This window comes from Stegodyphus dumicola, chromosome 1 (assembly GCF_044657685.1).
Source record: "Stegodyphus dumicola isolate Sdum_Otavi_A_Nest chromosome 1, ASM4465768v1".
Classification (NCBI taxonomy): domain Eukaryota; kingdom Metazoa; phylum Arthropoda; class Arachnida; order Araneae; family Eresidae; genus Stegodyphus; species Stegodyphus dumicola.
The window spans coordinates 283,692,015-283,716,582 of record NC_140768.1 but is presented as its reverse complement, the minus strand read 5'-3'; the positions used below and the strand labels follow the sequence as shown (position 1 = coordinate 283,716,582).

The 24,568-nt window shown below is 30.5% G+C and overlaps 2 protein-coding genes across 2 annotated transcripts in view; one reads left to right on the top strand and one right to left on the bottom strand.

Annotated features, from left to right (window-relative positions):
- LOC118197998 (cAMP-dependent protein kinase catalytic subunit 3-like) overlaps positions 1 to 7,952 on the top strand; it is a 191,766-nt gene extending 183,814 nt beyond the window's left edge. Inside the window, exon 8 of the mRNA XM_035369582.2 lies at positions 6,568 to 7,952. Coding sequence (XP_035225473.1) covers positions 6,568 to 6,693 — 126 coding nt within the window. The 3' untranslated portion in view covers positions 6,694 to 7,952. The remainder of the gene's footprint in view (positions 1 to 6,567) is intronic.
- Positions 7,953 to 8,893: 941 nt separating this feature from the next.
- Sec13 (nuclear pore and COPII coat complex component secretory 13) overlaps positions 8,894 to 24,568 on the bottom strand; it is a 32,390-nt gene continuing 16,715 nt past the window's right edge. The window contains exons 6-9 of the mRNA XM_085808013.1: positions 23,376 to 23,536; positions 16,716 to 16,836; positions 14,452 to 14,592; positions 8,894 to 9,417 (exon numbers count right to left, since the gene is read on the bottom strand). Of these exons, the coding sequence (XP_085664139.1) occupies positions 9,334 to 9,417; positions 14,452 to 14,592; positions 16,716 to 16,836; positions 23,376 to 23,536 (507 nt within the window). The 3' untranslated portion in view covers positions 8,894 to 9,333. The remainder of the gene's footprint in view (positions 9,418 to 14,451; positions 14,593 to 16,715; positions 16,837 to 23,375; positions 23,537 to 24,568) is intronic.

Sequence of the window (24,568 nt, the reverse complement as noted above, 5' to 3'; positions counted from 1 at the left end):
TTTGAAGATAATAGAGCTAAAGAATAACCTTATAACTTCGGTAACATTTAGATTAGTTTAATTTATTTGGATATGGCCAAGAACACAAGGACTTTTTTCTCAAAGGGAGTTATGCCTTCACGGACGATTTTCTGAGTAAAAATGGCTTATATTCAGTTTCCACATAGGCAAAACCACAATTTTCATCCACACAGTCAGTCCGTTCGCCTGGATTCGAGCCCAGGTCATGCTACCAGTATTCACAAGTCTTAACCATTAGACTACTGATGAATATTCTTCAGTATCTTAACGGTAAGAGCAAAATGAACAGAAATTTTCTGATGTAGGCAAAACTGCCCTTTTTTTTTTTTTTTTTTTTTTTTCAGATTGTGTATGATTTAACTGTAACAGATGTTGATTAAAATATAAAGTTTGAGATTTAGAAAGGACCACACTACTGGATGAAGATGTAATAAATAACAGAAACAGAAATATCATACCAAATAACAGATTAAAGACAGCATATGAAACCGATAGGCATGTGCATCGAAAATGTGAGATCTTACAAGAAAATAGTGTTTCTTGAACAATATAAGCAGATAATAAACTATTTTCCCTTTATTGCTTAAAATAACACTAAGCAACAACAAATTTTAACGTTTTTCAATTTTATTATCAATGGCCAGTTTTACTAATTAGGGGAAATAATGTTTATCCACCCAAAGTTCTTCTTTTATGACCTAGGCAATTCTTCAATATGTAACTAGGTATAACTTCCAATAGGAATACTCATATAAAGCACAACATAATACATTTTGATAAAGAATATAAGTCAACCCTCGAAAACATCACTCCACCGGACCAGTTCAGGCGGTATGATAGGAAATGACAGTTAACGAAATTTTTCATTTTAATCAAGGACGGATGTTCTCAAAACGAAACAGAACATGCATATACTTAATATTTTCGATTATTCTTAGTAAAATATATTCATGCAAGTACTATTTCTAAATGCATACTACAATGCTACGCAGAAAATTAAATCTCTGTCATCTGTTTAAAAATCATTTAACTGTACTTATTCCACTTAGAGCATCTTTATATGTCGGCGCATGATCCAGTTCACTATTACTTTCACAAGTGGACTCGGGAAATTTTTGTTTATTTTGGAAGCAATATTCCGCACTGAAATTTCTCTAAAGTTCACGATTACTTCGCTGTCCACAAATACATATTCATCAAAATCAAATTCTATATCCCGTTTTTTCATTCATAGCCGATGTCTGATAAAGGAACATGATCTTCACTCTCATTTTCTTTGGAATTGGCTTCTGAAGAATTTACTTTGAATCTGCATGTCTGAAGCAGTTGGGAACAGTTTAGGTGGAATCATTCAGAATAAGTTTTCTATAGTTTCAATTTAAAATTGTGTATGATTCCTTGGTGCATAGACTGCAGTCACATTTGGTGGTAGGTAGGCCCTTTTTATGGCTTTTAAACTGCTTACTCTGGTGTGAGATGTGCAAATGATTTTTCTACCTATCTGCGAAAATTTTGCATCTAAATTCTTGATTGTCTTTTAAGTCATATATCCTCACATCTTTTAAGTCATACAAACTTTTGTGCCCTTAAAACACCAGGGGTTTGGGGATTTTCCTATGACACCAGGTTTCAGCTTCTCACTACCACCCGTGCTGAATCCCAGCAAAACAGTTAGTCCATTCTTACTATTCCCCTCTCCCAATGCATTTTTCCTTTTTGGAATTCAGTACCAAGTTTACCTAGTCTAGAAGAAAATGCGGAGACCACAATGTTCGCGTGCTTTCTTTATTACTGTGTTTACCTACTCTATAACAACCTGCGGATCAACAACAGATGCTTCTCCCTTGATTTTTTTGAACGAAAGTATACCTTATTTTCAGCTTTTGTAACCGTCCATTACTAGCTTCAAAGTTTTCTTCACCGAGTTCGGGAGCAGTTTTGAAGAGATCTTCCATTCAAAATTAAAGTAGAAATCGGCACATTTTGTATCTTGCCATATTTTATCTCGGTGATTAAAGCTTTCTCAATTTTTTTGTCAGTAGACAAACACTGCCTTTTTTTCTTTTTTATAATCAGGATCTACTATGTCTTTTAAGTAAATGTCATCTAACGATGATTGAGGAATTTTGCGAGCTTTTGCAAAGGCAGCTTTCAACTGATTTAATTTTTTAAATTCCTCAATAATTTTGTGTTTTTGCAAAAATTTTAAATTTCTTGACTTTTTACTACACGTACGAGTGCTCAAATTTTTGTTTTCAAACTAAAAAAAAAAGCAATGAAAAAAACATCTGTGCCAACAGCTGCTCATCTGTCCACTTTCCCAGAAATGCTCCAAGCAGCTACAGATGTCCAGTTATTTTATGAATGACACAGAGAAGGCAGGGGGAGTGACAATGACCTATAAGCAACTCCCCCCCCGAGATAGAAATAATCTTGAACTCTATACTGGAGGGGATGGAATCTTATGTTGTGCCGAAAAACTGAAGGTTTAAGAAGGTATGACACTTTCAAGAGGATTATTTATCAGATTTTTATAATTGCTGTTTCCCTATTTCATCGGTTGCTGAGACTCTGCAAAACTGTCCGTTTAACAAGGAACGAGTGCACATATATGACATAATTTAGATGATGAAGACATGCAGATGCGTCAAAACATGGTTCAGTCCTGCTCAATCTTGATATTTCTTTATTCTCCTTGACAGACATTTTTAAACCAACAAGATATATTGATGTAAAAAACACACCTGTTCTTGAAGAAATTCACATTTTTAAGATATTGCGGTAAAAAAAAGCAGCAACAAGAGTCTGGCTAGACAGGAAAGGGGAGAGCAAATACGGCGACTCTAAGATCAAAGTTTTGGTACCAACTGAATTGATTTCAGTTCAGGTTAATCCCTACTGGTTAATACAGTACAAAGTCCATAATCCGGACCTCAAAGCCATAAACTTATGCATGCACGTTTGATGTGTGCATCCGCTATGCATGTGCGTAATGCGAGTAAAGCATTTACCCATGCGCGCTTCCGATAGTGAAGAAAGTAACAGAGAACATTATTGAAAACGAAAAAATTTCGATTAACAAGTTAGTCGGTATTCTTGACACAGCAATTACAGAACTTGAACAATGAAACCTTGTAACTGAACAAAAAAATTATGTCTGTTTTTAGAATTAAAGAGAAAGCATTAGCACAAAAAACGAAGCAACTTAAACAGCTTACAGTGACAGAAATGTTTACTAAAGTAAACAAATAAATATTAAGCTTTTTTTTTTTTTTTTTTTTTTTTTTTTTTTGTAAATTTTGATACCTTTCAGATCATAATTGCTCTTTATTTCATAAATTACGGTTTCATATTTTTAACTGTATAATTTCTGCATGCCATCTTACTAGATTTAAATTCATGATGTATAATCCAGAAAAAACCCTAATCCGGAATCGCCGAAGTCCCGACGAGTCCGGATTAAGAACTTTGTACTGTAATAAGATTTAGCTATCAAATTTGAAAACATTAGTGGCTTAAATATTATGAAAGGATCTGCATCATGAGCTTATATTATGCAAAATTCATAATACATGGATTAATTTTGAAATGATGCAATTTAGAAAGTTTTATAACAAGTAGGTAGTGTTTGAGGATGAAAGAAGAAATAACCAAATTCAAATGGAGAGTTAAGGAACTACTGAAAAAATAAAGTTAGAAATTTGATTTACACATTTTTATCTTATATAGACATATTAGAAAGTAAAACAACTGTAACAATTGATAGAACAGGACAAAAGTAACAATTTTCATAACAATTGGGAATGAAAATGGAACGTGAAATGAGCACGCAAGAAATGTACAAAAAACATGGAAGCCTCACTTACCTCGAAATTAAACGGAGGCAGTTGGCTATTTGCAGAATTATGGTATACTACTGGAAAATTGAGAATGTGGACTTTTGCACTTGGTGAAGCTATACATCAACGAAGATGGCATTCTTTAAAAGTGTAACATCCGTACATACTGAAGAAGTGGCAGATGCATTGTGAAGATCGACAAAAGTATGTTCATGCAACACCAAAAATATTGCTGAAAGAATGTTGCCTCGACAATGAATCGAGGCATCTGTCAATTTTTTTAGGCATTTGTTGTAATGGTCCCTGATTGTAATGCCACTACACTAATGAACGAAATTAAAAAGAACATTAAAGAAGGAATGATATTTTTTCTGACTGTTGGGAGGGCTACAAAACAGAACTTGAACAATCTGGGTATATCCATTGTAAAATATATCACAAATAAAATTTTGTTGATCCTAAAACTGGGAAACACACACAAAATATAGAACGCATAATGGCGAAATAAAAGGCACCGTCAAACAGCCTACCACCACCTCGAGTCTTAAGTAGAAGTTTTCTCTGGAGGAAAAGACAAGCTGCAAGTTATATGTTCAACGTCATCAAATGTTCAAGACAAATCGCTAGACATTTTTTACCGAAAACTAAAATATTACTATATTTGCTGATGGGGTACGTTTAATACAAAAGAACCAAAATTGTTTACATCTAAGAAACCAGCCAAAACCTACAGCAGGGACATAACAGAAAAGCATTTTTAATTTTCTGTGATTTTAAAAGAACTTTTCTAATATCATATACACTGTTTATCATAAATTAAGGAAAAATCACAAAAATAGCAATAACTCGATAAAAAAATAAGCCAAACCGTGTAAAATTTGAATATGTTGCCAAATAAGAGTAGCTGAGTAAAACTCCAATATGCAAATTAGTGGCCCTGCACTCGGAATACGTCATCTGTGAGGAGCATAAAAGTCCATCTGTGAGAGCAAGCCCACATATTTCACTGTGATACGTGACATCAGAAATCTGAGATAGCCAATTCGTAAGAATGATCTCCAGGCATCATTTGCCTGCAGAACTGTGATAGAAAGCCATTAGGAGACTAGAGGCAGGACAAAGTCAAATAGAAGTGGCCAGATGGCTAAATGTGAGTCCTTCTGTGGTTCGTAGACTTTGGAGGCAATTTCAATCACAGATTCAGCACCTACGAGGTTCAGCCAAGGACAGCCAACAGCTACAACAAACTCCAATGACTGATATTTGACATTATGTGCACTCAGGAATAGAACTGCTACTCCGACTCTTCTTAGATCCTCCCTTGCTGCAGCCACCGGAACATTGGTGTCAACATCAACTGTGCGTAGAAGGCTACACAAAGGAAGTCTGTATGCGAGGCGAACAACCATTTACATGCCGCTCAAGTCACGCCATAGGAGGGACCGCTTGCAGTGGGCACGACAACATGTCCACTGGACGCCTGAGCAATGGAGGGCTGTTCTCTTTAGGGATGAATCCAGGTTTAGTCTAGAATGCGATAGTAGGCATTATTTGATATGGAGAGAACTTGGAACCTGTTATCATCCATCAAATATCCGTGAAAGAGATATATATATACAGAAGAGGCAGTGTCTGTGTTTGGGGTGGATGCACAGACCTCCGTGTCTTTCCAACGGAAACCATGAATGCTCCGGTTTATAGAAATGACATCCTTGATGCTTATGTGCGCTCATGTGCCGGGGCAATAGGTGATGCTTTCCTAACACAGGACGATAACTCAAGACCACATAGGGCTCGCATCATAGATGATTATCTTCAACAGGAAACAATTATGCGCACGGAGTTGCCACCTCGATCCCCGGACTTGAATCCTATCGAACACGTTTGGGATGCTTTAACGTCTAGCTGCTCTCAATCCACCCCCTTAGACCCTTGCCGCACTTGCAATTGCTTTACAAAAGCAATGATTCTCACTTCCTATGGAACTGATAGACTGCATAATTGAAAGCATCACACATCGCTGAATGTGATGTATTCCTTCTAGAGATGACCATATTCCATATTCAAGGTACTTTTCCTATAGCAAACTGACATCTTCGATTTGTTCATTTTATACATGTGCTAATTTCTATACTACCATAATTATCTGGTAATTTCTTTTTATGTTATTTGATACCTTACCATGTTTTGTATATTGTGGGCAAGTTTCATAAAATTCTACATGTAACTTTTTCAGTAATCGTGATTTTTCCTTAATTTATGATAATCAGTGTAGTACATAATTGATGTTTGATATTAAAATTAGGATCAGTGTCATGTTAATAATATTTAATATTAAAAATTAGGGCCAGTGAATGATAAGAACTTGATTGCAACTGTAACTTCTCCTGCATGTAAGGCTTATATACATTTCTTCTCTGCTACATTCTTAGAGTCTTCACAATCAATCGAGGTGTCTTAGGCATGATTTAATGATACTCGAGTGAGCCCAGTTTAAGCTATAGATTTAAAATCTGAATGTTTCTATAATTTTCATATGAGCATCAGATGTTAAAAATTTAAGCAATTTTTATAAAAATTTCCTATTTGTCAATTTGAAAAATGCAAGTTTTCTACAGATAATATAAAAACTTAGCATAATTTTTGTATCATCAAACAAAAATACCTAATAATTACATTTATTTTCCCCTTTTTTCTTTTCCTCTAGACACCTCTTGTACCAAAAGTAAGCCATCCAGGAGATACCCGCTATTTTGATAACTATCAGGAGAAAAAGACTAAACCAACAACCCCAGTCAAAGAGAGAGACTTGCTGTTGTTCAAGGACTTCTGATTTCCATAAAGTAGTGCTTGGATTTTTCAACATGAATACTGCAGATGCTCTATGCCTTTAATCTACAATGTTGAATTAAAACATGATCTTCATTTCCACTAATGAAGGCTTTTTTTTTTTACAAAGTCCTTGGAATTTGAAGATGGATGAATGGTATACTTCCTCAGAATATTTTCCTAGTGAAAAAAATATTCTGCAAGTATAATTTTTATGAAGAAACTAATTAATTATTTTCAGAAAAGAGAAAAAATTCCAGAAATGACTAAATTCAGAACAATTGAATGCAAGCTGGTACAACTGTTTGAACATGAAGGATAGTCTCTCACAAACAGTAATACTTGCTGGGAACTGTCTTATAATATAAAAACGAAGACAGCCTGATGTACTGATAAATACAGACCAGTAGACATTATCGAGTTTAAGAAAAATCTATTTTAAAGTAATTTTATATTTCTATATAAGCACAGAAAGATTTATCAACATTTGTTTATATGCATGTACGAATTTCAAGAGAAACTATTAAATAATGGGTCATTTTTTAAAAAAACTTCACACTGATCTTTTGTCAGATACTATGAAAAATTTCCCATTGATCAAAGGTCAAAAAAAAAAAAAAAAAAAAAAATCTCATCCAGGAGGAGTTAGTGCTTTTGGAAATGCCTTGAAATACAAATATTTTTATTCTTTCTGATTTTATAACTGGTAAGTTCACAGACCATTATGCAATAAGCACTTGAGTTCGGGCAGTCTGGAGAATAACGATACTGCTGAATTCATGAACTAAGTGTAGTAATTGCATACTGTTGCTAAATCACAAAACTGGAATGCATACTTTATAAAAAGTATATACATTTATATATACTTTATCTATTTATAGAAACATTGACTTTTGTTTTCCCTGGCAAAAGAAGCATAATTATTCTGTATTCACACAGTACTTTTTTCCGAACATCTGCATTAATACAAAAAGCTCAGAAGCTTTGTTATGAACACATACTAAAAAAAATGCAAGTAAGCTATATATTATGCACAATACTGAAAAAATATGCACTTAAAACTGGAAAATGCAGTAACATTAATAAGTTACATTTTGTACATGTAACAATTAATGGTAGAGAATTTAACTTTAAAAACTCTTATATATGTTCCTTGATTTGAATGTGCAATATAAGTTTTTATATTAGTTATATATGTATACTTGAGAGAAAATGTGCATATTTGACAAATAAATCTTTATTTCTATATACCTAAACCAGAAAGACAGACTGTGTAGTTCTCGTAATTTTTTTTATGCTGAAAATTAATCCTAGTTGTGGGGTTTCACAATTTTCATCTACAAAAACAAGGTTTCTATGGAAATTCAACTTTTAATTTCCTTAGCTTCCCCTCATTTTCCATGACTAAACAAACATGAATTAATTATCAAATTCAGTGTGAATAACAATTTTATCCATTTCTAAGCACACTGAAATAATTAATAATATTAACAAAATTTATTTTGTCTTATTCATCATGAAACAAATGAAAGAAACATGTGCTGGAAATATGCATGTAAGCCATTTGAAAAAATACACAGGGTTTTTAAAAGGAGACAACAAATATAAGGAAAAAAATTCTTCATTCTACAAAAGAAATCTGTAATAACGTACTCTTATATATCATTTCTTTTGTGATTTGAAATAAAACCACGCAGCCTAAGAATTGGAATGAACTGCGGGGGATGACATATTTATTATAAATACAATAACATTATGTGGTAACTTCTAAATTATTAACTTCCTAAATGTAATTATACTTCTAGAGATAACGGCAACAAAACAATTATATTTTCAGAAAAAGGTTAAAAAGTGGTAGAAATAACAAGTAAATAGTATAGTTATAGGCTGATAAAACTCCATCAAATACGAGATAAGTAAATAATCTCATCAAGAAAAACTTAAAACATAAAATATCTCTATATTTTCTTTCTTTTTAAGAACAGTTGGCTAATATAATAAAAAAAATTCATTATTTTAGGACTGATGAAAAGTTCTAATTTTTTCTGGTTTTCTAAAAAATATTTACAATTCTCTTGACTATCTCTAACCATTTCTCATGTCCCTGACTTTCCAGGTGAGTAAGAACTCTCAAAAATCTTTCACAGTATAAGAAGCAAATACAAAAATTTGATCATACACATATTTATACATAAATAAATATACACTTTTGATTTTTAATTTTTATTGTGAAAAATATTTTCACAGGCTTTCCATACATACAATTAATTTTTCAAATGAACAATTATACATATATTTTAAACATATTTTACTTCACAACAGGAAAAAGTACATGAATCAAATTATTCAAAACGAACTTTTTTTAATATGTCTTTTGGATAAAATATTACATTTAATAATTTCTTACAAGCTTGCAATATTTTTTCTTCTATTATTTGTAAGTTATACTTCCATTGAAATAAGCAATAACATTAAAAGCTGAATGAAAGATGAGTTTCAATTTTTGTAATTTTATGAAATGAACAGTTTCTGCAGTTTCCTTTCTTTAAAACCAAATAGATTCTTTAGTACTACTTCATTAAATTATATAAAATAATGATATAAAAATGTTCTGGCAGCAAAAAATACACTTGACATCAAAAATTTATCCTTTCCTTTCTTCTTGTCCTCTAGTTACATCATTTAACCGAACCCACTGATGATCATTTGCAGCTTTCCATAATGTCACCTATAAAAAGATATATAAATTTAGGCAATAATTTAAAAGGCATCCACTGAAAACATCATAGAGAAAACAACGCTAGGCGAAAACTTCATGGTACAAAACATCGTGGAAGAAAAGAAAGCAAAGAGAAGGCATCGCACTTCTACAACATCGTGGTCTAAAATAAAGGAGTTCAAAAACATAGTCGTCGAAAATATTGTGGTAAAAAATAAAGTACCTACAAATCACCGCATGATGATAATATTGCACACATGCATTTTCAGGTTGTAAATGCATGTTCATATAATAATTTGGGAGCACAAGAAGGAAAGAGGGATTCTTTTACTTCTATATTTCATATTTCTGAACGAACCAATAAATTTTTTCTGAAAAAATAAAAAGGAAACTTAAGCATTTAAAAACTGAAAATGAGTAAAAAATTAATGCAACTTATTCAATAGTAGAAAATTAATGCTACTTAATAGAATTTTAAATTTATGTACTTAATTCATTAAATAACTTTTTTTTATAAAGTTTTACTGATAATATTTTATAAAAAATACAGTCTAACAATGCTTAGAAAAAGAAAGATAAATAACTGCATAAGGTTACACCTCTATGAAAATTGCTTACAAAGTTAATGATCAAATTATTTACTTTCACATTTGTTAATCTCATATTGTTTTGTTTCTGTTTGTTCTTAAAATGTCATTAACATTTTCATGCATAGCATGCAATGAATATTTTGGATGTCGATTTGTTAGTTATGTTGAAAGTCAGTTACATAATATGTCAGTATGGGATTTCAAAAACGCATGTGTGTGATGTTATCATAATGTGATGATTTGTAGGTACCTTATTTTTTACCACAATATTTTCGAGGAGGATGTTTTTAAACTGCGAAGTTTCTTTAACAGCTTTATTTTCAACTCTTTGTGATATTTTCTTTCATGTTTTGTAAAATAATGTTTCGTTTTGTATTATTACGCTGGTCTCGCCGTGATGTTTCCAACTGTAACCAATTAAAAAATGAACATAACTATACAGCACTTTTACGAATACAAAGCAAATAAAATATTTTAGTATTTTTAAGCATTTTATATTGACCTTATTATGCATTTGTTGAGGTATACCATTAAGGAATGCAGTGAAAACAATCTCATAAGCTAAACAGATATTTATTTCAATTCCAACTTCAAAAGTTTAAACAGCTAGAAAAAGCTATAAGAAATCTAAATAGCTTTTTTTTTTTTTTTTTTTCCTTTCAAGGGGGTAGTTACATGGGATTCTATGACAAAATATGTTATATTTTTACATGTCTTTTTACATGACAAAATCTGTCTGTCAAGTATTCAATAGGTTGAACAGAAATTACACTCTATGCATAGACTCCAACCTTCAGCAATAGTCAGTAGTCAACGCGCGAACGACATTTTTACAACTTTGAAAATGTGCACGTAGCATATGTTGTAATTAACCATTCATTAATTTTAAATTAATAATTAATTGTAATAAATTTTATTACATTTAAAATCCATATACATATAAAACTGAATAATTAAAAATATACCTTGTAAATTATATGCACATTTAATTAGAAATTTTCTTTTAACTCCTCAAGCATTCACTAATAAAAAGTACTTCAAATCACTACTAATCATAGAAAAAATCAGAAGCTATAAATCATATCTTTATTCTGGATATGATTTCTACAGGGAAATAAAATTTAAATAACCAAGAATGATACATATAAGTATTAAACAAAATACGCATAATTTATGAATGCAAAGATTTATATGTAGCATGCTTAGCAAGCTTAAGTTCTGATTTTGAGAATGTTTTTTTATAACACAGTTCTTCATTTGCCTGCATATTTATTTTTTCAATCAAAACTGCTTCAAGAGTTTTAAGACCTAAATTTGGTCGAAATTCCGTCTGATTTTTTTTAACAATAGAAAAAATTCTTTCGCAAGCTGCATTTGAATGAGGTATTATTAAGACAGCAAGCATTACAGAAGGCAATACTTTGTATTTAATACACCCATTCATATTTTTTAATTTGGCAATTTCTCCCCATGCTATATCAATACGCAAATCTACAATTTCTTTCAAATCATCTACTTGATACATGGAAAATTCAATTTCTACTTGATTAAGACATTTTTCATCAATAATGGATGGAAAAGTATTCATCAAGTAAAGAACAGATGAAAATGAGACTTCAGTTCTCAAGTTGATGTCAGCAACTTCAGCATGTTTTAGAAATGGATCACTCAGTGGAAATTTATCAATTATATATGAACATGCAGTTACAAAAAAAGCTCGCACAGAATTGAAAAATGATTTCACTTCACTTTCATTCAACTTGGCATTTTTTAAATATAGTCTTGTTTCCGCACCAATCACTAAAGTTTCATTTTCTTTTTGTTTACTATACTTCTGAAATGGAATAGACGTTAGAGTAACATCTTCATTGTCTTTAGAAATTACTGATGGTTTTACGAATCTAACAAATAAATTCATTAAAAGTTCAAAAAGTTCTCTTCTCAATTTATGTATATAAGGAGCTTGTTGTTGCAAATTAATATTTACTGTTATAAACAAAGGCAAAGTATTTTTCAAAAATAACAAGTACAATTTGGTGGTCGGTGACTGTAAAATTTTTTTAATGTTTTGCAATCTCTTTCCTTCATTCTCACTGTTATCTGGTTTATCTCCAAAAAAATTTATCACAGCATCCCACTGTTCCAAAATCCTTGTTATAGATTCTAAAAGAGACAACCATCTCGTACTGCAATATTTCAAAATTTTATGAGATTTTGCATTCTGTCCCAAAATTTGTTGAGCAACTTTGAAGCTATGCTTCCGTTTTGAACTTTTCTCCAAGTAAAAATATATATCTATTATCAACATTTCAATTTCTGAGCCAATTAATTTTTCAGTAGGTTTTTTTGCAGTTATATGCAAGAGATGGCACGGACAACCTCGGGTGATTATACTTGGTTGATGCATTTTGATAAATGATGCTACACCTTTAAACTTTCCAATCATATTACTAGCATTATCTGAAGAAAATGATAAGCAATTTTTCCATTCTAAACCTTTGTATTTAAAGTTTTCATTTATACAATTAAAAATACCTTCTGTATTATTCGTGCACTCTAAAATAGAAATCAATGAAGTAATTATCACTCCCTTTTCTTAACTGTAGTATGTTATAACCAATGGGTACAGTTTGTTATCATTGTTATCATTACGTCCATCAGTACTTAGAGAAAATGATGTACTGCACACTGATTTTATAATATCAGCAACAGTATTTTCTGCAACCTTTTCACAATAGCAGCAGTTTTGGTATGACCGCAGCTAAATTTTTTTGCTATGGCAGAATCCGGAAAAATTGCTTTGAAAAGCTCTTTGGAATGATCCGAAACAGAAAGCGGTAGATTATGTTCAATTAAAAAATGAACAAAATAGCATTCGGCTTTTATAGGATCTGTTTCATCATCTTTTATTAAGAAATTTGTTATTTCTTTAGATTTTACGGTGCCAAGTTCTATATGCTTTTGAGAAAACACATGCCGTTTACAGCCATGAGCAACTGAGAAGTCTTTGTTGCATACACTGCAGTGTGCGTGATTCACAGAAATTTCGGACGCTTTAATGCATGGAAATTCTGAAGAATATGAATCTTTAAACTTCTGCTTTGATAATTTTGGCTTCTTCGTTCGAGGCAGCATTATGATTAAAAATCTTTCACCTGATTCACAGTTCACAAGACACACGCTAAGCTCTCGCCGTAAACTACACAATGCAGCCGAATGCAGCCTAAACACGCATCAGCGAGGAACCTGGGAGACAGACAATTGGGTGGAACTATTGATAAGTCGTTAACGGTTGGAGTTACTGATCTACGATTGGCTAATTCTTCAAAACTAGGAACGCACTCAACACGTGATATATGATAACACGAGTATTCAGCCAATCATCGGATGAATTAGTTGGTTCCGTTTTGCGTACTGGTTCTCCTGCTCTTGTTTCTGTAAAATCCGTAGTTTTTTCCATACTTTTCGCAGCTCGTAGTTTTTCATGAATTTCCGTAGAAACTACGGAGAATCCGTAGTAGTTGGAGTCTATGTCTATGGACATGTTTTTAATTCAAATATATTTAAACCATAAACAAATCAAAAGTAAAGATAACTACAGAAATTGTTGAAAAATATGAGAAAAATCTAAATTCGAAATGCAAAATTTAAAAAACTAGATTAACTAGGTAGGTAAAACTTATAGGTTTACTAAATACAAACAATTTATTGTGAGTGACATTCCAAAAGCCTGCTCGAACTATTGGTATTCAGAGGTCTCATGGGGCACAAGCACGTGTAAGAGTAGTTCAACAGTAAATTATACCTTCATGTCATTCCCAATCATTAAATACAAAAAATAAATCTAAATGGTTTTAACTTTTTATTTGCTACCACTGATATAAAATGTGCTGTAACTATAAGCAAATGCTCAGAAACTGTAGATTTTGCAGACCATTAATAAGTCTATTTTGTATCAACATTTGGATGGAAAATTGGCAGTTTTTGACTTTTTACAGCAAACTGGCCCAACACTAGCTATAAGTTGCAATTAGGAGCAATTGGTGCACTGAGCACAACGCTGAAATATGCAACATTTTAAAAGCTTAAAAGAAAATTCAAAATACTAAAAAAATCATAACAATTGCATCAAGATTTTCTTCATAAACAAAAAAATTTCTCACATACACACACACAAGGGAAAAAAAATAAATACATCTTTGTTTTGAATTGAATCTTAAAATGATAACATATAAAATTTTCTTTAAACAGTTGATTAATATGAGGGCTACAGAAATCTATATCTGCTGCTGGTATCTAAAAAACTTTTTTTTTTTTTTTTTTTTACAAAAACACGGTTTTTACTATAATTGACTTTGGTTTTAAAATAAACGAGATAATTTTATTACCATATTTTTACATCTACTGCTAAAAACCTATTTATTAAAAAAGAAAGGGTAAAAATATAACGTACTTTATTATCACCACCAGATACAGCAAGAACATTACCAGTTACTGACCAACTAACATGCCATACTACATCATCAAATGTGTAAAGTACTTTTGGAGTCCAAGATGTGTCTTTAGTTTTGGTCCAAATTATTACTCTTTTATCCTGCAAAAGTAGTTTATATTATAATAAAACATTACGCTACAACAAACTGATAATGTGCACTATTGAAGCTAATTTCAAAATTAAAAAAAAAAAAAAAAAAGAAGAGAAATGTATAAAAAGTACATTTTATCAAAAATATAATTAGTTAAAAGTATAACTTAAAAATTAATTTCACATACATAAAAACATACATTTACAAAAGAAATTAAATACTTAAAATACATTCCACCTAAGTAATAGACAAAATTAGAAATGAAATTCATAAATTTTTCAATGCAATGTAAGAATATTTAAACACTGGATTGTTTCCACCATTAGTTGTGATAAAATTATGTCATGAATGGCAGCTTTATTGTTTTAAAAAGTATTAAAGATAAATTCTGGAATGGAAGTTATTGTTTACAAATTAAATAATATCTAATTATCGAAAAATCACCTTAGTAATATTACGAAACGTGCTAAATTCTGAAAGGTTAAAAAAAGCAGTTTTTTTTTAAGAAGTCAACTTTTGATGAAAAATTTTTAATATAAGCATATATAATACAAATTAAACGTAATTCTTATTAGAATTGAAAATGCCCTCCCCCCCCAAAAAAAAGACATTTAGAATATTTAAACAAACGTTAATAGAAAAAATATTAATAAAAAATTAGCACAAAACTAGATTTCTTGTTTAGATTCCCAAATGACACTCACGCCATACACAATTCAGCAAGGAAGTGATTGCTTCCAACGTTGCCGTGAAAATCGCCGTGTGAAATTTCTTGACTTTTCCAGATTTTGACTAAAATATTTAAATACCCTGCCGCTTTTCATCATTTTACGAATTCCTTGACATTTAAAGGTAGCATGGCTACCCTAAGTGGAAGAGAAGGGGGAGGAAATCCCTACCCATAAGTCTTACAAAAATGTAAAATATGAATAAGCTTTCTTGTAAAGGAAAAATAGAGCAGTCCTTGTATATTTATTTTAAACATGTAACTTTTCTTTGATTTCAATTTTTAAATAATAAAGGTTTTGGTATAAAAGCACTAACTAAAATAAATCATGTAAATTATGCATTGCCAGTATGAGAAAAACACTAGAAACGTGATTTTTCTTGTTTCTTCTTGTTAATGTTATTTTTCGTGAGAGGAGTCTAAGAGAGGGTGGGGTGGCTTTTTTTCATTTCAAACTGAAGGTGATGTTATACAAATTTGATTTCATTAATTTAATGTTGAAACCAATTACAGCAACCTGCAAGGCACCTTTTCTTTCCCCCTTTTTTTCCTTTAAAATTACAGAAAATTTTCAGAACAATTTTTCATTTTGTGTTAATACATTTTTGCACCATGCAATTACAAGAAATGAAGGAGAATCAATCAGAGGTGGACAAAACTTTCTATTAAGGGAACTATTCATTCTCAGGGCTGCAATGGTTCTTTTTTATAACTCATCTCATTTCTAGACAGAGTAAACAGTAAAATACTAAAAATTATTCAAAAAGTTTGAAAATAATAAACATCAAACTTGCATTCACCAAGGGAACACAAGCATTCTTTTCTCTGCTCTAAAATGGGAATCGAATTGTCCCAGCACACTCCAACAAGAGCTTCCAGTAGGTGAAATCTAAAAGAACCTACTACTCTTTTTTAAACATCACTGATCATTAGCTCAGTGAAATGAATCTGTTGGCGAGTGAATGGCATATCTCCAAAAGCAATCCATTATTTCCAGGCGTATGATAGTTTGCCAAAAACTGCATGTGTTGCTCTTCCTATGCAATAAAATTTTAAACAATGGAAAATACATAATGGGTATGTAATGACAACAACAGCCAACAAAGTGTTAAGAATCTGAAGTCGGAACTGGTTCAAGAAGTCACTTGCCTTCTTATTTAGCCACTCGTATGGAGGCAAACTGCAAAAATAAAAATTTGATGTGATGTAGAAAAACATCAGTTTGATATTCAAAAAGTAATTTTGATTTAAAAGGAACCAATGGATTGTTTGTGGTGTACTGGTAGGATAACAGTTACTACACAAATACCAAAAAATTCAGAAATTCATTCTTTTCATTTATCTAAAAATAGAAACGTTAACATACTTGAAATTAAAATTTAATGTACAAAATGATATATTTACCTGAGAACAACTCGCTATTACACTCTGTCCAAAATGTGCTGAAGGTGCCCAAGCAACATCTCTAACCCAATTTGAATGAGCTTCTAATTTCTCTTCTTCAATCCATGAATCTTCTTTATCTCTAAAATAGATAAGTAAACTCTTTTAAATCTTTTACATATTTTTGGCATATTAAATCAAAACTAAAGTCCAATTAAAAATAAGATCAGCATATAAATATACACAACAGAATAACAGAAATGAAAACTACAGGTTATCTCAATTATACCTGCAGTCAAATGTCAAACCAGAAGTACAAGCATAAATGCTGTTTGAAACTACTAAATAAATTCCTTGGAAATGCTTTGCAAGAAAAAAAAATTACAATGATATAACAAAAGTGTTCAATTTTCACCCACTGCTTAGAACTGTTTATTTTCCTTTTACAAAGGCTTTTCATAATAAGCTAAAAAAGGGCTTTTTTTTAACATGTAGTTATGATCCTATCTGATTTTAAAACTTCCATTCAAACATACATAAAAATTCGCACTTTGATATGCATTGAAAGAACAATTATTTAAAATAAAAAGAATTAAATAGCATAGTTAGTAGTGCAAGCCCAATACTATACGTTTCAAATTTTATATAAAGATAAAAAATCAAAATATTGCTAAAGAATGTTTAAATTGTCTCTTCCAATAATAAAATTTCCATAAGCTATGAATTAAAATTCAAGGTTATGCAATCAAAACACTATTAGTGTAAATGCTGAAATTTTTTATAAATATTTTAATTTACCCATAGAAAATTGGATTAATTCATATGGCCATTTAAAAAAAAAATTTCTTTCAAAAAAATATCAACAGTTCATAAACAAGCATAAATGCTTCTGAAAAGAATGAAATTATATAAAATGTTATTGGAAGCTGTTATACATTTACATTAACAAATTAATTGTGAAAGCAGATGATATTTAACTTTGACAGTAAAACCTTTATTTACATGAAAGGAAAAGAAAACATTTAAAACAAAATTATAAAAATAATGAAAATTTGAGTTTGACATAAAAGAGAGAATGACCATGATGAACCTAGATGCTTTTTTTGAAACAAAAATGCAATCATGAATGGTTGATACAATCCTCTACTTTTGGCATAGCATTTTAAAGCAAACATATACAGATATATTGACACAAGAGATGTGGTATTCAGCAATTATAAGCATCAAGGTTTCACACACTTAAGCATTACAAGTGGTGTGAGATCCAGACTTGTCGAGAATTTGGCGATTCTGAATTTAGGATTTTTCCGGATGTTAGATCATAATTTAAATCTAGTAGGATGACATTTATAAATTCTAAAATACAAAATATGAAATAGCGGTTTATGAAATAATGAAGCATTCTGACCTTAAGAGAAACAAATAACAAATTTATATAAAAAAAGAGGGGTCAATATTTATTTGTTTCCTTTATTAAATATTTCTTTCCATGCAAGTTGTTTTATTTTTCATACTAATATTTTCCTTTTACCTCTATATATAAATATAGTTTTTGTTCATTTACAAAGTTCCATTGCTCAAGTCCCGTAATTGCTGTGTCGAGAGTTCCCACTAAATTGTCGATCAATTTTTTTTTTTTTTTTTTTTTTTGTTTGTTCTTAAAAACTTCTTTGTCAATTTCTTCACTACTGATAGTGATATTTTTAGAATTCTGAACCATACTGCAGATTTCACCACTCGTTAATTGAGTGATATTTGGGGCAATGTCATCATAATAAAAAATTTCTGTTATATCATCTTTGTTACCACTTCTCCACAAATTCTATTAACTGGAAAATTTCGCCTTTTGTTTGCAATATCAGAAACCTTCAAATTCACGGCTATAATCAATCATACAGCTTAGCTAGCATCTGCCATAAACTATTGGTGAGGTATTATGAGATTGGCAACTAGAGGTACATTGTTTACAAAAAAATAAATGTCTTGCTTCTATCACACAGAGAGGAAGTTAAGTCAAAATTACATTAATTTAGTTGTTTAATATACTTACATCAATTTCCTACATATACTTAAGGCTTATCCGAGTCCTGAATAAATGAATTCCCACATATACAGGAAATTGGTTATTAATTCAAACAGCACAAAGTGTGATCTTTTGGTCTTTAAATATCATTAATTTTTCATTATTATTTTTATTATTTTTTATTTATTGATTAATTTTTATTTGCTTATTTATTTTTGGCTTACGGAAAGAAATTTCTGTTACATTTCTCCTCCTCAACACTTTGCAGTGCAGTTAGTTGAAGTCTGTAATCATCCTCAAACATAATGCTAACATAAAAAGTTAGCATGCTCTTTGGTGTTCAATTACTACTAAAAAAATATTAAAATACTTAGATAACACTGTGTGAGTCATTTCTTAAGGTGCCAAGCAATGAGTCATGCAGTGATGAAAGCAAAAAAATAATAAATAATGATTTTCCAGGTTAAAAAGGATATAAATTATCCAATACGTATAAAATCAACGATGCTTCGGTTTAAAATGCACGCCAAGCAAAATGGCAGTTACTGAGCCAAATTTATTGATCACAGATATTTATGCTAATGAATAATTGTTTCTCTGAAATGGAGTAATTTTATTTAGTGCCAAAGTGAAATTAAGAATGTAGAATTTCCATACAATTTTTATCATGAAAAATATCAAATGCGCAGGCATAAAGCAAACAAAATAAAAAGCTGCTGGTAGTCCGGAGACCCAGATTTCAGATTATAAATTCAGAAAGATTATTTCATTAATTCATTTATTTATTTTTTAATGTTCAATAGAAGCATGAATTAAAAACAAAAGAGTGTAATTGTAGTGACTTCAGTAGTGGCCAGATCATTAATATTATCTTATGATATTCTGTTGTCCTACTACAAATTCTTAAAATACAGTTTTTGTTCAGCACAGGCTTCTCTTTCATCATTCGCACTTCTGCAGCTGAAGAAGATTCTATATTTAAGCCTTCAAAACTAGTCCTTAAAATTTACAAATATTACACTGATTCTTGTTGCCTTAACAGTTTTAATAAACCTATTCTGGTTCTAATGTTTATCTGTGTTAATTCTTGAAACAAACCTCTTCCATCTGCATTTGCTTGAACGGCCAAAAAATAAATAAATAAATAAATAAAAAAGATTTTAAAAGTTTTTTTTAAAACTGCAGAAACTTTGAATCATTAAAATCACTTAATTTATTCCAGCAATTTTTGCCAAATCACGTTGAAAAAGTAAATTTTTAACTAAAAAGTTTTAAATTATGCTATTATTCATTATACTTTGTTCATATGTTTAATATATGCAGGTGTATTTTAACTGGCTTTTAATCAAATGCATATTTCAAATTTTCTTTTATTAAAACAAGGTAAGATTAAACAAAGGTTTCAGTCCCTTATTATTATTATTTGAGTCATCTGAGGGATTTTATGGATTAGAGAGACTTTGGGGATTTGAAATTCAAGAAAATTTAGGATTTGTCTCACCTCCAGTAATTAATGTTAGGACAGCACACTTCAGAAATATTTATTACAACCATTCTACTGATTTTAAGACAAAGAGGGAAATAAACAGATTAAAGAGCTGACTTCAAAGAGTATAATTTATTATAGTTAGAATTTTATCTTAACTTGTATATCTTTTATGAAATCATAAAAATGAAATATATACTAGTTCTGTTATTACTTGTTTATTACAAAGACTATACATGAAAAGCTGTTTGCATTTCCCAAGAATTTCTAGCTGATACTATCAATCAACTTCCTTTAATGGAAACTGCCCATGTCAAGCCTATTTTAACCTTTACACGATTTTCTCTTCACATCTGTTACTCAGCAAACATTCATGCAATTAACTCATTTCATAGAAAACTCTGGATGATAGTAGCACACAGAAGTTTTATCCACTCAATTACTGATAGATCAACATTTTTTTTTTTCTCCTAGAATTTGATCTATTAAATATAATACAACAAAACTGTAAATTCACTGTCAATAAGTAGGACCAGTAAGCATATTTCCATATCTTCCTGGCAATAAAATGCTTTCGAAAACTCAAAGTACGTCTTACTTTCATTCATAAAATAATGCACACTGGCAAAACACTTAATAGTAAATGTTGTAAGTATTTATATTATTAGACACATATGTATTTTACCTTTAAAAGAGAGACCAAAAACTGGAACTTCACAATAAAATTAATTCATAATATTCTAAACTAATATTTTAATCAGCACTTTTAATTTATTAAAGAAAAAGTTCATATATGTATAAAAAAGAAAGCTAGAATACTCATTTTCTAATCTAGAGAGAGATAAATATTATGTTTGGAGCATTCAACCTTAATTAATGATCTGGAAATGCACTGACAAACAGCTTTTAAGATATGCATAATCATACTGAAATATTGGTGATTTATTCATAAAAGAGAGCAGCTAATTGACCAGCATTTACATAGCAAACATATCTAGTGCAAAGTCCCCGATCCAGACTCATTAGGACTTTGGCGATTCCAGATTCCTTAATTTTCCATATTTTAGACCATCAGTTTGAATCTAGTAAGATGACAGACAGAAAATATAAAATTAAAGCTAGGAAGAGTTGTTTATGAAATAATGAAGCATTTGTAAGCTAAAAGAAATCAAAATAATATTTAAAAAAATCCTCAGTATTTATTTGTTTATTTTATTAAACATTTCTTTCAAGAAAAGCTGTTTAAGTTGCTTTATTTTTGGGGCTAATACTTTTCCTTTAATTTTATAGATTGGCATAATTTATTGTTCAGTTACAAAGTTCCACAGTTCAAATCCTGTAATTGCTGTAATAAGAATTCTCACTAAATTGCTCATCCAAATTCCTTATTCTCAGCAACCTCTCTGTCACTTTCTTCACTGCCAGTAGCAATATTTTCTGAATTTAGAACCATACTACAGATTTAATCTTTTTTGATGATTCATGAATAGAGACTTACAAGTTAAAGAAAAACGTGCTATACCATCTTCATTTATTACCACTCCCTCGTACTCTTTCACGAACTCTATTAACTGGGAACTTTTACTTTTGGTTTGCAGTAGCTGAAAATGACTAGAGATGTGTAGTTCCACTAAATTTTGTCTTTCTTCTATTGCATGCTGAGGTAATTATGCCTGAATTATATTAGTTTAACTATACTTACATGTATTTAACACACAGGCCAAAAGCCTATCCGAGTCCTGAATAAATAAATTTCCACATATACTTAAGGCATACCTGGACAACTAATCAGTTATTCTTAAATAGTGCTAAATTCAATCTTTTGGCCTAGGAATATCATTTACAAAATCATTTCTTTTTCCTTTCCATACCAAAGGAAATTTCTGTTAAATTTCTCCTCGTCAACAAACTCAGCACTTCACAGCATAGTTTGCTTAATGAAGTCTGTAATTGTTGCTAAGTATAAATGTCAACGTAAAAGTCTATCATGCTGTTTGATATTCAGTTACTAATATTTAAAAAAAAAAAAAAAGTTTTAAGCATTGCTACACAAGTCATTTTTCAATCTGCCTTGAGTTAATAATCATGTGATGATAAAAGTAACAAATAATAAAAAATTTTTCATGATATAACTTATTCAGTAGGTGTGTTAAATCAGCAATATATGTTAGAGGAGTAGTTTGGCAAAAGGCAGATTGGCACCAAGCAAAAACATGGGTCCCCAGATTTATGCTAATAAATTACTGTGTTTCTTCAATATGAAATGTTTTGCTTAACGCTGAAGTGAAATTAAGAATTCCTCCACATGTTTTATTATGAAAAACGAAAGGTCTACTGCACATACATAAATGCTAAAGCAAGACATTACTCTAGGAATCTTTCACACACACAAAAAAAAAAAAAAAAAAACTCTAGGAATCTTTTGCAAAATATTTTTGAGGGGGGATGAATTGCTGGTGACATGGATATTTGATGGCCAGATTTCAGACTTTATGCTTGTACAATAATTCTTACTAAAGTAGCAAAAAGAAGTGCTAAATTTGAGTGAATTTATAATAATGTGTGTGGGTGTAATATATATATATATGTAATATTTTAAGTTCGTAGTTAGACAGACGGATACATAAACCAACAACTTTCAGACGCGGCCATTTTGAAACAATTTTATTTTATGACAATTTACATCAGATCATTTTTGTAGACAAGGTATTTATCCAATCATATTTATATATGATAATTTTTATGTACACTGGTTTTAAAAATATGACGTAAACATCTTAGACAGGAAATCATAAGCAGCATGGAGATGTTGGTATGTTAGAAGTTTGGAAAAGGAATGACTTAGTTGCTTGCAAGCAGTATTTATACTAAGTAGATGCATAAGTAAAGTTAAGCTGTGATTGATTAATTTTAAGTTGTTATGTAACGTTGAAAGATGTTGAATTTGGGAGAGCAGATGAACTTAGGGGGGATAACACCAAATTTAGAACAGTCAATTTTGAGTTTGCCGATTATTTTGATGCATAGCCATCGTATTTTGTAATATCTCACATATATATACACACACATTATTATAAAGTCACTTAAATTTAGCACATTTCCTTTCAATTTAACATTGTGCATATAATACTGATATGGAAAAATAAAAAATTTAACACTAAAATCTACTTACACATATTTCCATATCTTCACAAGGTTATCACAACCACCTGTGACAAACCTCTTTGTTGAACTAGCCGCAGAAATGTTAGAATTTGATCCTGTATATTCATTAGAATTTGCATATACTAGTTGTGCATTAACAGGAGCCCAACAAACTGCATTGCAGCCAATCTGGAGGGTGGAAAAAATTAAATATAAAGAAAAATTATACTTCCACTTCATTTATAAATGCTAGAATTTAACAACTAAAAAATATTTGCATTTCGCTTAAACACATTTGATGAAGAAATAATGTAACTTAATTTTTCAAACCAAAATAGCATCTTAATTTGTAATTAATGCATTTAACTTTTTTAGGCTTAATGTTTGAGAGATTTAGGAATTAATGATAAAAAGTAAAAATATTAATTAATTTTTTTCATGATATAAGTGAATTACAAAAATTAAATCTGCAAGTTATCAAGCCATACATATACAATCAAAATTGTTGGTCACTATATCTTTAAGTACACAGATATATATTTTGAAATACGTCCACACAATTATACTACATGTATTGGAAGAAAAGGGTCCAAAATACAAATTGAAAGGATCATTTTTGAAGTTATAATAATAGTTTACATAAGCAAGAAAATACCACTTAACTCATGACATCTTTGGGGAATGTATAATTAGACAAAACATCAACTTTGCATTTGTAGATTTTAACTGAAATTCTATCGATTTCAAAGACAAACAGGTACTGGTCCCACTTCATCAAGAGCATAAGAAGGAACTGCAACTCTTCGACCTTGAAATCAGGTTATTGTTCCTTTTGTTCTAGTGGAAATTTCATGGTGATCCCTTTAAAAATAGATTCAAAGGGATTGTTCACTTAAGTGGTTTTGTGACACAATACTGCATTCCTGCATGTTTTATCATAATTCCTTTCATTGCAAGCAATCCTATATCACATATATTAAAATATATTTTAAAACCCTACCACTAAATATTCATGACCTGTCTATAAAAACAGTTGAAATTTGTAATAAGAGGAATGCACATATTGTTAGAAACTGAACAACTACTATGCATGTGGTTGCTATACTTTTCTTAACATATCCTGAAAATTAGGCGACTTCAACTTAAATGGCTGTGTTAATATATAATTACCCCAGCATATTTATACTGAAACAAATTACACACTTTCTAGGGAAAGCTCCT